We start from the raw sequence: 16,668 nt of genomic DNA on the forward strand, positions 1-16,668 counted from the left end.
GGGCCTCATCTACCCCAACCCTGCGCTACCTTTGTGTTTAGATCTACATTCCAAATGCTAGCATGCCAACACGCTTAACTAAGATGGTGAATATGGTAAACATAACTTCTTAGCATCAGCAGGTTGGCATGGACAATTTGAGCATATGCTGATGTTAGCATTTAGCTCAAAGCACTGCCTCTCAGACATTCACTTTTTTAATTTAGCTGTTTCCAGGAGAGTAATTTTGTAAATTTTCATACTATTTTGAAACCATCACATCCTACATGTTCCACACATTGTAAGTTCATGGCTGTAACCACCTCACATGCAAACTTGAGCACACCCACACCAACACAAATGTACACAGACTACTCTTAAAGGGGGCTACATACATCCATGCCATTGGACTGCAAGTCTTTAATAACAAAAAAACCCTCCATACAAAAGTATATGTACATGGTCAATTACTGGACTGTATAGCAGTTTATGGAAATGATCTAACATGGTTCATCTTTTAGTTTTAAATACAATAATTCTCAACAGCTAGCAACCACAGTGCTGGATCTGAATCACAAAGTGGGCTGCTGGTGGAGAGTCCATCTTTGTCACGGCGGGCGATGCAAAGCAGCTGTCTACGTCAGGACCCAGACACTGGTTATGATATCAGTCTAACATCTGACAATAATAATGAGCGACATCCCATGTGAATGGGGAAAATAAAACTAGATATTGATCTCCTTTGAAACAAAGCACACACAATTGTTGAGAGACATAAATAATGCAATAATTGAATACCAGTGCAAGAAAGCATTCAGAACATGGAGACACAGGACAAAATCACAGACAATGGGATCGAGACACTTACTATTAACACTTACAGTCGAGCCTGAGTGAGACATTCCAACTGAACACAGACACAGAATTCAATTTTTGGTCTACTGAATATGAGAATCAGTGGACTTAACATTAACATTGACGTTAATATTGATGAGATACATTAAAATTAAAAAAATAAAAGAGAAAAGAGGACATGGAGATGGACAGAAAAACAATTGCACCATTTCCCTGCCATGTGCTGTAAGCTCCAACCAGCCACTCTCGTGATCCTCGTCTTAAGACCTGAAGGAGAAACTCGACGTTGAGAATGGCGAGTGGGTTGAGCTGTCGCAGGAGAGGAGATGCCGTGTGTCACAGATAGGGAGTCTCTGATTGGGCTACCGGTTCCAGCTCCCACCTCGCTATATGGTTGCATACTCCTGCCATTTCAGAGGTCAGAGGTCATTGGTGGGATTACTGGACACCTAACTGTGATTGTGTGACTGTGGGTACATGCTTATGTGTAACACACACACATACACATCATGTCCTCCCTACAGCACACACCCACTGTCATGCACCCTGAATGAAGGCTTGGAAAGCGTCTAAACCTTTGCTTATACAGTCAAAGGTGTAAGTACTGGGACAGCAGGCTCTGTGATGATTCAACATGATAAAACTTCCAGTTGCAACTATTAATCTCTGTTTATGTTTATATTAATGATTCTATAATTGATACACTGCCCAAAAAAGCTCCTCTAGTTAAGGTGAAACTTGAGGTACAGTGATAAGGAAAAGGATATGCAGCTGCTGCATTGAAACATTTTAATATGGGCTAATAAGGCTGCACTGTGAATCTTAAATGCAGTTTACACACAATGATGTTTTGTACAAGAAGGGCTCTTATTGCTGTAAGGGTCTGAAAACAAAGTGTAAGTGATATGCATTGTTTGTGTGTCTTTTGACATGAATGGCCCCTGTTATGGAACAACAGACTACAATAATGGACACTAATTCATAGAGTGCGATTGTTAACGCTGAGGCCGAATATTCTTGTGAATGAAAATGTCTGAATAATGGTTCATTGTTCCATCCATTGTTAAAAAATATATTAATGCTGGCATCAATCATAAAAGTAAAGCTTACTGTCCCCATACTTCACTTTGAACTTGTTTCATTTAAAAGATTATTATGGAAATGTTGACAATAAGTGCAAATTGGTCGTTATTCCAGAATAGCTCCTATGATTTTTGATGCTGCGGTAAGGGAGTGGGGGACTCCACCCTTGTCCCCTCAGTTCATGTCCCTGCCTTGTATTTGTCCAATCCCCCTGTGCAAGTCTTTTCATGCCTCCCTCTCTCCTTAGGTCCTCCGCCTCACTTCTCAGAGCTCTTGCGTGGTCTACGGAAACTGGACATGTTCTCATTGAGTGCATAGATGCGCCTGGAGAACTCCTCAAAGCCAGCGACGTCCAGCTCGCCCAGCACTTGTTCATCACACTCCACAGCTACAGCGTGGTCCACGGGGATGCAGCGGTAGTCTTCAAGCCGGGCCTCGTCTGCTAGTCCCAACGCCAACCCCATTCCTAACCCCAGGCCTAAACCGGTGGCCTCTGTGCCCATGATCTCCTCAGCTTGCTCTACAGAGCAGCGCAGCTCTGGGACCAGGCTAACAGGTGCCTGTTCTGGTACCAAAGAGCCGTTCATGGCACCTGTGTGCTGACTAGTGGCCACTGTTTCCTCACCAGTGTCCAGCACTGTAGAAGAGTCGGGTGCAACTGTGCTACTGGCTGGTTGCTCTTCAGTCTCTTCTTCTTTTTCTACTTCAGCCTCTCTGTCAGTGCTTCTGCGACTCTCCTCCACTCCCGTCTCCCCACTCTCCCCTTTCTCTTCCTTCTGCTCTCCCTCCTCGGTGGCCTCCATAGTCTTGGCCAGGTTAAGTGATGCCATGCCGGCGTCAAGGGAGGAGGACAGGTGTTTGGTCGAAGGCGAGGGTGTGGCTAGGCCATCTGGGGACTGCTCTTCACCCATGGCTGTGTTGTAGCTGGGTGGAGGAGTTTGCTTGTATTTGGGCTTATCGGCCTCCGAGCTCGCCCTCTTCCTCAGGCCTCGGTCTGGGGAGCTGGTGTGGCAGGGGTAGCCTATATCCGAGGCAGCAGACACACCAAGCTGAGACTTGGTCGGCACAGGGATGGAGCTAGAGACATGGTGTCTGTCACTGTGGGGAACAAAGAGAAAGAGAAATACACTAAATAAGCGAGAACACAAATAAAAGCAATGGCAATGAAACTACTCCTATGCATAGTATCAAGATACGATATAGACTTTATCTGATTCATTACAATAAGATTACAGCTAATATAGGAGACTGGGATGTCCAAAGGGGTCAAATGAGACACCTAGGCTCTATTTTGACCTGGTTCTCCATTGATCTCATTAGCACCCCTCCTCCTGATCCAGCGGAGAGACAGCTGCAGCTCTTTGTAAATCACTCTACCTTACAACATTCAGAAAACATTTATGCAGCCTGTGAGACTACACTCACTTTCTGCTGACTGGGAGCACGCAGCAGGCGTCCACCCAAGTATGTCAGACATTTTCCTCTATAACAGATAACAGACTTGGGATCTGGGGCACCCCACCCCAGGACTGGGGCCATAAATTTACGTAAATGGGGGGCCCACTGTCTCTTCCGATAGCCAAGGCCAAGATCACCGGACTACTTAGTGGTCTGCTTAACGTGACCATTCTGCTATCTCAGGAGCCGAGGCACTGTACTGTCGGGGTCAAAGGCGAAGCAGGGCCTCTCTATGCTCTCCACCAATTCACATGTGTCGGTTAAAGAGTTGAGGACAAATCTCTGCTTGTTCAGTTGGATATCCATAATAGATGTCCTTGTAAATTTTTTTCCTGACGCTTGGCTCCCAGGCACTTCAAAATGGTATGATGTTTGTATTTATTGTGTACTAGCTCGCTGTCTGATGGACAGTTTCACTACTAAACACATGACAGCTTGTAAAAAGGACCCTGACCTTGACCCATGCAGGCACCCTGCTGAGGTGGTCCTGACAGGGTTCACACGCAGGACACTGCGCTGAGAAGAGTGGAGAAGCATGTCTAGTTTTAAGAGAAACTTGACCAACTTCAAAGTGCCTGCGACACAGTAAATGAGAACCATCCATGATCTGAAGGTACAGTATGTAACTGCTTATGGTAACAACCCGTACATTTAAGGCGGAGGCATGCAGATGTAAATGTTGGATGGTCAACCAAGGCCAGGGTTAAGAAAAGAAAGACATATGGTAATGACCTGAGCCTGTGAGGGTGTTCCTATTAAATGGGCATAACAGGAGATGGACTGTGCTTTACTTGGCAGTACACATACATCAAAACACATCATTTAAAACAACTGGCTTAAGCTTGCCCCCCTAACGAGCAGATGGTTAATTCAGCAGAAAAGCATTTTTGGGCAAAATGGAAACAATGTGCTCTTTAACACCTAATGTTCTGGGGAGACAAATGAAAAGAGAAGCTGAATGATTTGCCATCTCAAACACTTATCTGTGACTTTCCAAATGAAAACCATCATGTGCTCTTTGGAAGCCCGTCCAAAAATTCAAAACCTGATTTGGTAGAAAGGAATAGAGACGGATGTCATGAGAAGTCAATTATCATTTAAGTAAGTGGAAAATGTGGTTCAGACTCTTTGAAACAAAATACAGGTTTGGAAACCGGAGACGACCGGTACTCAGCGAAAGGTTTAAGGTTTCCATGCATCATTTATAACTAGCTGTAAGTGACTACTACTTTTTTTTTTAGCTTGACTGAGTGATGTCCTTACGGCAATGGCTGATTAGATTGCTTTGATTTTAATTATCATCAGCCATTTTCTTCCATTCTTCCCTCCAGCTGGCTCTCTCAAATAATCCATTTGGTCAGATTTTAACAGGCCATCTACACCACAAACACATGTATTATTGACACTGGCATAAAATCACATGGTCATCACACCGTCTTTTAGATAATGAGGAATTTTGTATTTGGACCATGGTATTTTGTTCCACCCGGTTTCTAGGTTAGGTCAACATTTGCTCTATTATTTGTGTCAAATTGTGCAGCAGTGAATGAGTAGCAGAGGGGACTGGGTGTGTCAGTGAGGACTTTAGCCAAGCAAACCTCTGGGCAGTCATAACATTTTTTCTTGAAACATTTGAACTGCTATACCGATGACATGTTTTTAATGCTGGCAATTAGACTACACACGTATGGCCACTGTGAGCATGTGGGCCAATTAAGGGCGGTGGGAAGACAGAACTGCTGAAAAACGCTTCCTAAAGTTGTTTTGAAAAGCTGGAACTCATGTAGCGTTGTCAAATTAAGGCCTTGCATTAGCTAACTGTGTCTCTTGTTGACATTCTTTGTACACAGTAAGATTCTTTCATATTCTTTATAAATATTTCCCCTGTTCCCGTTCTGAAATGTCCTCCTCCTTGCATCAATCATACTCATAAGTAGTCATTAAACTGCTTTTGGAAAGAACTGGAATGACAGTCCAGGGGTGGCAATGTGTGTTTGTCAGTTGGCCCACCGCTTTGGTCAAGACTTAAATAAATAAAGCTTGCCATTATATTTGGGACATATATTCATGGTCCCCAGAGGATGAACCCTACTACTTTCGTAATCCCCCCACTTTTCTTTGAACCCCGAAGTTAAAATTTGTGGTTTTATGTGAAATATCTCAACAATTACTGGATGCATTGCCATGAAATTTGCTACACACATTTATGTCCCTGTCAGCATGAATTGTTATGACTTTGGTTTTCATCTGGGGCCATCAACAGTACTTGCAAACACTGTGCTGAAGTACTGTCTCACAGTGCTACTGGTGTGTCTGTAGACTCTTTTTTTGTTAAAAACACAGATATTATTCAGTCTTGATTTGTTGCCAGGCACCCCTGAGTCATGACATATACATTGATGTCTGTTCTGTTAGATGCTGCGGTCCACTAGAAGTTGTTATTGTGCATGTAATGATGTTATTGGGCACGTCTTTAGCATTCCTCATCTCATAAGTGTATTTACTTTAAACCTTCTGCTGCAATAGCTTGTGCTTTGGGAAATGTTGTTTTCAATTACTAATAACACCATTACCCCAACTACGATAGCTATATCAATAATAATAATGAAGAAAGCCAAAATAACCTATTCTATTAATTTACATGTGGGAATTACCCTCCATATGTACACTATTAATAAGGATGGGACATTATAATAGAGGGCCCAGTCCAAGCCATCCATGACAAACTAAGTGAATTCATGATAGCAGCTCAACAAACCATACTGATGGGAAAAAGGCCTGTTCCTCATCCCTGACCATGAAAGATACACAGCTGTCTACTGATAGGTTCCCTCCAGTGGTAGCCAGAATTACCCTGACAACAACTTCACTGCACACTGTAAATGCTGCTAAGAGGCCTCTGCCTAAATCATCAAGCAGAAAACTTGACATGCCGAGCCAGAAATAGCCTTCACTCCTCCAAAGATTTTTGCCTGCTCTCTTCCTTTCCACTGCTGATGTCAAACCTGGCATATTGCAGGCCGACTCAGGAATTCAGTAAGCCAGACCTTTTCACTGTCCAATCCCCCGACTAGCTTTGCAACATGCCCCTGTTCATATCCAAATCAGTCTAAGGAGCCATGATTTGGGGCCAAAACAAACAATAGCAGATAAGATGTAGTCGTTTGATGTGGTTCAGGGAAATCCCTGTGAAACTACAAGAGCAAACATTACTAAAAAATTGATATGCACTATGGTGGAAGCTAAGTTTTCTTTGTGCTTTAACAGAGCAGGACTTATCGACAGTTTTGCCTTTGAAGCCAGGGAATCACCACAGCACAGCATGTGCAACACAATCAATCATCTGACAATACAAATACCCTCACAGCGCTCAATGCTGCATTATCTGACATATTACATCTATTACAAAGTTAATACTGTTGTTTCTGAAACAAAAATACCACAGTGATATGAAAAGTAAATGCAGATGGAAATGTGTGGTTTATCACACTTATTATTTTAACCAAAGCTCTATGTCGAGCTCTGTGTGTTGCTGCTGTTGTATGATAGTTTGTATTAGAATAGTATAGTATAGTATTATTCACTTAACATTTTGCTTTGGCTACATTTTGTGCTATGGCTTTGACAGTTTCCATACTGATCTCATACAAAAACAACTGACTAAACTGAAATACACCTGTTCACTTCGGGTTTGATGAAAGCATCAATAACAAGATTGTATAAGATTATACATGGTTTGGCCCCACCTCTGTTCAAACAGTTAGTATCAGTTTACAAGAGGTGTAGCAGGCGGGGACTGTTTTTTCCCACTGAGAAAAAGTTCTCTGCAATGTTTGTTAAAGCTAAGTGGAAGTCTATTCCAACTAGACACATACGGTTTATTTAGAGCTCATTGACAGAAATGATCATCATTAGGTTGATAATAATCATTAGGCTGGTTACTTCATTCATTCATCATTCCTTCACTTCCGAGTATTGGGTTGTGGTGAAAATGTCCTGTACATTTACAGTTCTAATAATATCTATCACATTTATCAAGTTTTTGCTGACTTAAATGAGCAGTGTGTAGGATTTAGTGCCAGCTAGAGTTGAAATTGCAGATTGCAACCAATTTGAAAACAGCTCAGCCTTCCAAGCAAGTAGGAGAAACTCCAGTGGCAGCGAAACTCACAAAGAAACATGCAAGGCCCTATTTAGAGCCAGTATGCAGTATACTGGTTTGTCCATTCTGGGCTACTGTAGAAACAACAATTCTTATTTTCAGGGGATTATACACTAATGAAAACATACCTATGAATACCATTATTAACTAAATGTTACACACTGGAAATTGCAAATGCTTATTTTTGGTATATAAATTTGAGATGATACGCTTTTATCTTTCACTGATCAGACTGCAGCTGTCTAAATATCACAACCCTTTGTGTACATCATGTAATACAAGTGGACTACCGTGGTTTTGCTAACTTTTCACTCACTATGGGGTCTTTGGGGAGGTTCACATCCTCCAGCTGCAGTGCTGAATCTGCCTGACCAGGCGCTCTGCCACACCTTGTCTCCCCCCGTGTACGTAACCCTGCTTCCAGGCACCGGAGTGGGATTAGGGCCCTATGAACCTCTGCCAGGCCCTCAGCGGATGTGGAGCAGCAAATGGGAGCATGTTGAACGTGTTTGCTTTGATCTCAGCAGACTGTACAGTTTACAAAGAGTTGGTTTCTGGTACTGTCTCTGTCTGCGTCTTGGTAATAGATTCACCATTTTTCCGCTGTTTCTTATCCTTCAGCAAGATTTAAAAAAAAAAATACTGCCCATTTTTCACCAGAGCTAGGCTGTATATATTATGACATGTTATGATGTGTTTCTGAGACAGCACTGTTTGGAAATGTATAAAGATATGATCAGCAGCTTGCCAGACAAGCATCATATAGCCCGCTGTACAAAAAAGACATAACTTGTTGTATACCCTTTTATATTCTTACATGCACTCTGCTTTTCCTCAGTTATTCCATCCAGTCTGTAAAAAATCCAAGATGAACTCGCTATACTCCCATTGTGTGAGTCTTGGCGCTTTGGGAAAGGCTCTCCCTGCAGACTGAATGCATGCTGAATTAGTTCTACATGGAGGGAGGAACCAAATCTGTTCTGGAAATGGTGCCCTCGGTCATATCCTTCATCACATCATCCCTGTTTGGATTCGTGGAAGGAAGAAAGAGGTGGCAAGGAGGGATTGAGGAAGCAGATTAGCCTCTCGCTCACAGTCTATAGGATAATTACCTGCAGATGCCATGCAACATTTTTTTATACATCCATATTTCATAAACTGGGTCCCAGCACTGGAAATTGTATCTGAATTTAGGCTTTTTCAAAAAAGGGGTAAAAAAAGACTGGAACTGATATGGGAAGGAAATCAGTGCATATCCTCCTTTTTTATAGGGTATTGTAAAGCAGTCACCTCCTCATCCTTGCTGGAGGCGTCAAGTAAGGCTAAAGGTGCAATATGCAAGGTCTTATGATGAAAGGAGGGAAAATTAACCACTGTAACTCTGCTTAAATCTTAGCATACTTATGTGTCTATATATATATATTGTGTGTGTGTGTGTGTGTGTGTGTGTGTGTGTGTGTGTGTGTGGAGCTACTTTCAGTATGTCTTGCTTGTAGGTGTGGTCTTTTAATATAGGGACAAATTAATTAACACCAAGACACCATTATCACAATGTGCTGAGGAGTTGTTACACGACAGTAGCTTAATAGCAAAAACAAATAAAAACATTATGGTAAGAGATGACTGATGTAATTAGGAAATTAGGGTTGAAAGCCAAAGCTCACTAATTAAGAAGTTATCTCAATCATTTGATATGTACAAGAACCAAAATGTAAAAACGGCATGTTGTGGTTTTCAGGGTCTTTATTTGTGAGCTTTAGAGGTGCCAGTGAGTGGATATTACCTTTGGACAGAGCCAGACAAACTGTTTCCCCTGCTTCCAGTTTTTCTGCTAAACTGAGATAATCAGCTGCTGGCTGCTTCATATTTACCGTGCAGTAATGAAAGGGGTATCAATCTTCTCACCGAACTCTCGACAAGAAAGCAAATATGCATTTTCCCTTAATGTTGAACTATTCGTTTCAGGTGCTACTAAAGCTATTGCTTTGTCGTATGAATGCGAATGACTGATCTAAGTGCATATTTTTGAAGCTAAGTGCTGCTTAAGATGATGAGAAAGGCAGCTTCTTAAATCTCAGCTGATGAATTCTGAGTCCGTACAGGACAGCTTTTGTTCCTGTCCCTGTGGTCTTGTTGGTGAACAGGAGTGTGGCTGTGGCAAGCCACTGTAGAACTGTTACACTCCCACCTCTACTTCTTTAAAAACTTCCATGCATGTATACACTTATACACTCATACAGAAACGTACACGCGTCCGGTCGCGCCCCCCCCCCCCCCCCCACACACACGCACACACACACACACACACACACACACACACACACACACACACACACACACACACACACACACACACACACACACACACACACACACACACACACACACACACACACACACACACACACACACACACACACACACACACGCACACGCACACGCACACAGCTTCAGGGTTAACCGGCCCATGCTTTCATCTCATCTATCTTTGGGCCCTTCCACTTTCCATTAAGGAGGGGGGCGGTGCAGGGCTGATTTGAGAGCTCAGGCTTTTCATGGCCTCTTTCCTTTCAAAACAAAAGATTATTCAATTAATGTGTGTAATACACATTTTCCCCTTTGCTGACCCTGGGAGAGGAGTGGAGATCAAAGACAGCTTTCTCTTTTATAGGGCAGTGGAGCTGAAGTCTGACACAGACCAACTCCCAGGTTTTAGTGAAGGGTTACTTACAGGCCATAAGACTGTTGAAGGAGAGGCAGAGATCTAAGCATTCTACTTCACCGGATTAAGTGGCTGCTGCAAATCTCATCAAACACTGCGGAGGCACTGACGATGTGCAGAAGTATCATTAGAAAAGTGAGGTATATAGCATTCTTAACTTTTACCTAAGATATCCATATGATTTCAGACGATACTGTGCTGTGTCAGACCAATATTCTGTTCTGAGAAGAATAGTTACTAGAACAATCTGAAAGAGATTACAATCCCTGGTGTTAATATTCCACTCACTAGAAGGATGTTTTCACATTCATCTACTGAAAGTAGAACGTTTCTCTGTGCTCATTAATCTAATCTGATTTAAAGGGCTGGGGCCAACTGCAGTGTCCATTTGAAATGTGCCTGTTTGGAATGGACCAATTCCTTGGCCTCCGGTAGGGGCCTTTTTCAGTATCACTGACAAGTTCACAATTGACAGAAAAATTCATTGTCATTCAGCTGTGGAATGAATAACAGATAGGTGTGCACTTAAAGTCCAGTGTGTAGGATTTAGTGTCATTTAGCAGTGTAGTTGCAGACAAGTCCCTCACTTCACCCTCTCTTTGGTTTGTCAGTTCTGTAGGAGGATCTATTGGCAGAAATGGAATATATATACCTATCAGCCATAACATTATGAGCACTGACAGGTGAAGTGAATAACTGATTATCTGGTTATCATGGCACCTGGGTGGGATATGTTAAGCAGCAAGTGAACATTTTGTCTTCAAAGTTGATGCTTTTCACTTGCTGCTTAACATATACACACACACACACACACACACACACACACGTATATATGATATTATATAAATACATATAGTATAAATACATATATATATATATATTTAGGGACCGAGCCAGTGTCAAACACTGTGAGGTCTCCATTGTATTTGCCAAAGTTATTATTATTTGTGGGAAATGATCACTGCATTTTTGACCCCCTGAACATATACTTTGGATGTATTTTATTTGGGAAATTGGTCAGGCCTGGTGAAAAATTGGATATTCTATGCGTCACGTTCGGCTCAGCCACGAGGTGGCGCTACTATTAAGAAGAGTAGGTTTAGGCTAATAACTCCCGCATCGTTTGTCTCACATTCAAAAAACCTATATCCACGCGTTTGGTGAATGGAGCTGCATCTCCCCATATAGGCCACGGCCACTTTCGCCAAGATTTTTTTTCGCTAGAGTGCAAAATGTCCAAAAACTAAGTTTTTGTGTTCCATCCATGCGCTTATGTCAGATTCGCACGAAACATTTCACGTAGACATCTGGGTGGCGGTCTGGTGGCTGGGTAAATCCCTGTGTGAAGTTATGAATATGAAATTGACAGGGCACGTGTAGACTGGTGCCTGTAGCTCACATACCAAAAATCGTGTTTGCCGTGTTTGTAGCGCTCCCTACAGTATTTCAACAAAGCAGCCCCGGCGCCACGTTTCACCAATACATACGAAACTCGGTAGGCACGTGTAACGTGCCGAGACCTACAGAAAAGCCTCTTGGACCCATGCCCCAAAACCCACAAGAAGTCGGCTATTTTCATTTTCATTTTCACTCTTGGCGGCCATTTTGTTTGTCATTTTCACTTTTTTGCCTTGTATTTGAACAAACTCCTATGGAATTTATCGGATCTGCTTCAAAATTGGTCTGTACAGTCAAAAAATGTTGCTGAATGAACACCGCGCTTTTTGTGACTGTACGTTCAAAGGCGTGTCCGTGGTGTGCCGTCAAAGTTGGCCATTTTGAATTCTGTGGTCATTTTTGGTGAATTCTTGCCTTCTATTTGAATGAACTCCTCATAGGGGACTTCAAATGATCAAATCTACTTCAAAATTGGACAGTACATTAAAAAAATGTTGCTGAATGAATGCCGTGCTATTTGTGACTGTACGTTGAAGGGCGTGTCCGTGCCGTCAAACTTGGCCATTTTGAATCGAATGTCAAACTGTGATGCCATTTTTGGCATTTCAGGGCTTCTATTTTAACTAACTCCTCCTACAAGTTTTATCGGATCTGCTTCAAAATTGGTCAGTACAGTCAAAAAATGTTGCTGACTGAATGCCGTGCTATTTGTGACGTTGTGTGTGTACGTTGAAGGGCGTGTCCGTGGCGTGCCGTCAAAGTCGGCCACTGTGATGCCATTTCCGGCATTTCAGGGCTTCTATTTTAACTAATTCCTACATATTTTATCATATTGGCTTCATATTCGATCACTGCAATCTAGACCCATTGGTGATCATAAGTTAATCAAATATTTACTGTGCATCAAACGTCCCCGTGGCTGAATTTCCACCTTTCGCAGCAAAGCTTAAGTCTTTTGCAGTGTCTGAAACGTGTGACAACGTAGAGTGATCTCCCTCAGCTTCTGGCGATGAGGGCTTGGGATAGGGGTGACGTGAAAATTTCATGTTGTGGTCGGAACGTGTTATGACGGCATGTGACGCAGCCGCACCACGCCCCGAGTTGCGTGGAGTGCGCGGACCCGCTCAATGCTGCTTGCAGCTTTAATTTGTCTTTGGGATTGGCTGAGATGGTTGTAGGATGTTGCGGAGTACCAGCATGTGATTTTCTGCTGTCTGTTACTGTTGTGGACAATAAAACCACAATGAATAGCTTCTGTTTTGATGGAAGTAATGGGGATCATAGAAAAATGAAATGAAATAATAATAAAAATGATTGATTGATGAAAAAAAGTAAACTATCCAGGTTATTTTAAAGAGTGATTGATACTTGTGTTCTGTAAATATAGATAAGTCTCTTTTATACAGTATCTTTTGGACTTCAGTGAAAAGTGAAATATTTTAGGTGTAAAGTGTCCTTCTGTTTCTTACCATCGGACCAGCAGGCCATGTTCCAGGAAGTTTTTCAAGTTGGGTAGTGTCTGTTGCAGGTCTGGGGTGGTCAAGCCATGTTGATATCTCAGCTGCAAAAAAAAGGGAACACATACTGTATCAATAATCTCAAACCACCTACCACATCTTATATCTGGAACCCTACTGAGTGGTGTGAAAGCACTGGTGCGAATCACTTAGACACGTATGCACATTCTCCATGTTTGGATGTCGTTCGGAGAAGAAAGAAATACCACCTACAGGAGAGGTCTGAAGTCTACATTCTTTCACCATGACACATTTCTACTCTCCCCATGAAACTATTACTCATCTGGACACACAATGGGCATCCTTCCCTGATAACAGGCGTGTGGACTAATATGTAAGGTGTGTGGAAAGACAGGGGATGGGATGCGGGTGGCAAGAAAAAACGAACTTGCTGTTAAAACATCTGGACGAAATGGGGCAAAAAGAGCACATTAGAAACCTCATTACATTCTCCCATGATCTCCCCCTCTCTCTTCAGTAGACCCACTACTAAATTTGGCCTTGAATGTTCCCTCCCTTGTACCACAGCGCTTTATATCATGATGATAGAATCAAATCCAGAGAAAAAAAGCAACAAGGCCACCTTGGAACTCAAACTCTCGTGCCAGAAATATCTCCTCTAACAGTTGAGTGATGTCACAGCGAGCCAACTCTTGTCCCGGAGAGTTTATTTAACCTATATTACTGAACAGCAGAGGAGCATCACGCCGCACGTCCAGCATATCTCTCCGAGGCCCTTCTGTCACACACACTGCCTGCACCAGCTGACATCTGTTTTGTTTCCACTTGGGTGCCACGGCAACCACTCTGATTTCTACACACACACACTTCTGGCGAAGAGATGAAGCACACATGACTCTGACACATCACTCGCCCAGGATAACATATTGCTTCTCTATATAGGAGCACATAATGGAAGAGTGACATGATAATAAAGGAATTACAGAGAAGAGAATCTTAGAGACTCAGGGGGCACAGGTCACATTTCTTGTTCATTCGAGAGTTTTGTTTAACAGTTTAGGAGGAGACAAATGGTTTTCAGGGTATCAGCAGTCCTCAAAACACATCAATACTTGTTTTCTTGTGGCAAATGCTGCAATATTCATTCAGAACCCTGCTGTAGTACACAGGGGCTCTTGTAAAGCTTGATTAATGGCAAGAGGAGTGACATAAGAGTACACACTAATGCCAAATGTGCATGTGTGTCAAATTTCTACCAGACATAAAATGGCTAAATCCCATTCTGTCTGAACAGCTGCCAGTACAATGTGTGAACTGTATGGCATAAACGGTATGGTGTTGGTGTGTGTGTGACATGGACCAAAGTATTCACGTGTCTGCATCAATGTTCCAGTATGTTTGTGCATGTGTGTGTTCTGGCCTGAAATGGTCTGGGTCTGTTAGGGGAGCCATAGAAACAACAGTCATGACAGTATCAGAGGAGGGCTTTATCAAAAGAAGCTCAGATTGAGGGAGTTGGACAAGGGGTGTCGCCTCGAAACCCAGCTGGTGATGGAATGGTCAGAAACCGATGAGAACAACATAGAGATCCATTCATGGCTCAGAGTAAACCTCAGGGTCTGACCAAATGACGGCGTTGTGCTGTCCACAGGGCCCGCTGAACGGAATTGGGTTTGAAACAGAAGGCCAAGATCAATAACGCCACCAGTTTAGAAACAGAGCATAGCAACATTGGGCAGGGGGCCGTGCTTGTTCTGTGGCCAGATGCTAAAAAAGGACAAATCTCAATCTCATGGAAATCTCAAGGTTACAGTCTAGAAAGTATGAATCAGAAATGGTGAATCAGATATGAGCAAAGAATAAATATTATGGCTTCAGCAAAGATAAACAGCGTCGTTGGATATACTGTATGATTTCTTCTAGAAGGCCCTAACAAAATTCTATCTTTAAGTCCCATTACTTGGCCTGGGCTCTGAAGTGTGTAATAACCACACTGCGTGTCTGACAGGAGCCCTATGTCAGATTACACGCCTGTATGTATGGGAGAGAGAAAGAGCATGAGTGCATTTGTATGTGTGCTTACTATTGTTTTCCTTATGTGAAGAGCTCTTGCCAAGCATGCAGCACACAGAAACCAGATATGAGTGAAGACAAGAGAGTGATGGGTGACATCACTGGCTTGCTCTGGGCGCACCTCATTACTATGAAGCTCGTTGTGGGGGATTAAAAAATAGGAGGATGTTACTGTGAGGCACATGTGTGGATGCTTAATATTTCTGTGAGGAATGTGTCTGGTCCAAGATTGTTCATAATGTATGCCTCCAACAAGCCAACACAGAAGAATTCATAACTAACTGCATGCATGTTCACTCAGGCTTTTGCCAAATGTCTGCCAGTGGGCACCAACAGCACTTGAGCTAAGTGTCTGGTTGGCAGCAGTGAAGAGCCACACGCACTGGGTGACTGCTGCTTCACACTGTCTTTGTAATGCGATGTGTTAAACACATGCAGACAGTTTGGAAGACTGAATGCTGCAGCCCTACAGCTGACCCAGCACTCAGCCAGCCAGATTCTATCAATATTCATAAACTGGTCTGGCCCTCCCTGGTGGAAGCCGCATTGAGTTTCTCTGACTGCACTATATGTGTGTATATATATATGTGCGTTGCTCGTGGCCTTCATCCTGGGAAGGCATATATCCTGGATGCTGGCCGTCGAATATACAACCATCAACCCCCCTCTCTTCTTCTCTGTTCACTTGAGACGGGCAGAAAAACATTAGTGACCCGGCTGTGTCATCTGGAGGGAAAGAGAACAGGGAATGTTTTAAAAGAGGGAGAAATGTGTGAGGCAGCTTAATGACATGAAGCTGGGTTTCCAATTGTCGGTTTCCGTGAAAGCTTTGACTGGAGGATGGAAACAAACAGCTAAGCAGGGAGGTTTAGATTTTGGTCTGTAAACCCAAACTGGTCTTTGGGAGTGTTGTAACTGATATGAGGCACTGTGTTGTAATTGACATGAGGTAAAAAAAACCCACAACAAACTGATTCCTGTTGCACACAACTGGAATGAAAATTTGCGCATAATTTCTCCAAAACCAGTAAAATGAGTATCTTGGACAACACAGCAACGAGAAACCATCTCTGAGTGTTTTTATGTCAACAACTCTAGACCAGATCATAAAAATTGCTCAGAATCAGTCCACTTGAGACAGCTTGTCATTTCCAGTTTCCCTTTCATACATCATTGTGATGAATGCTGGTGGAGTCCTTTGCGTGCTTGTGCATATGTGTATGGAAGAGTGCTTTCAAGCTGGCCACGGGGTTCTTTGTAATGGGGCTAACCAGATCGTGGTGAGAAATTCCCAGGGCCCATTGAAGACGGCTGAAAGGCGAGAGGAGGTGGAGGGGAGGGGGTGGAGTGGGGGCACCCACCAGGGCTCTTTCACATGATGACATAGTGAAACAGATCTGGCCAGGTCTCCTCGTCGCTGCTCACACCTTTGTGTCTGGACACTCCCTTCCCTGTTTACC

At 43.0% G+C, this 16,668-nt stretch overlaps 1 protein-coding gene across 1 annotated transcript in view; it reads right to left on the reverse strand.

Moving 5' to 3' along the window:
* Nucleotides 1-356: 356 nt before the first annotated feature.
* uvrag (UV radiation resistance associated gene) overlaps nt 357-16,668 on the reverse strand; it is an 87,786-nt gene continuing 71,474 nt past the window's right edge. Inside the window, exons 14-15 of the mRNA XM_051401129.1 lie at nt 13,127-13,218; nt 357-3,015 (exon numbers count right to left, since the gene is read on the reverse strand). Coding sequence (XP_051257089.1) covers nt 2,175-3,015; nt 13,127-13,218 — 933 coding nt within the window. The 3' untranslated portion in view covers nt 357-2,174. The remainder of the gene's footprint in view (nt 3,016-13,126; nt 13,219-16,668) is intronic.

The sequence above is a fragment of the Dicentrarchus labrax genome, unplaced genomic scaffold, assembly GCF_905237075.1.
Source record: "Dicentrarchus labrax unplaced genomic scaffold, dlabrax2021, whole genome shotgun sequence".
In the NCBI taxonomy this organism is placed as follows: domain Eukaryota; kingdom Metazoa; phylum Chordata; class Actinopteri; family Moronidae; genus Dicentrarchus; species Dicentrarchus labrax.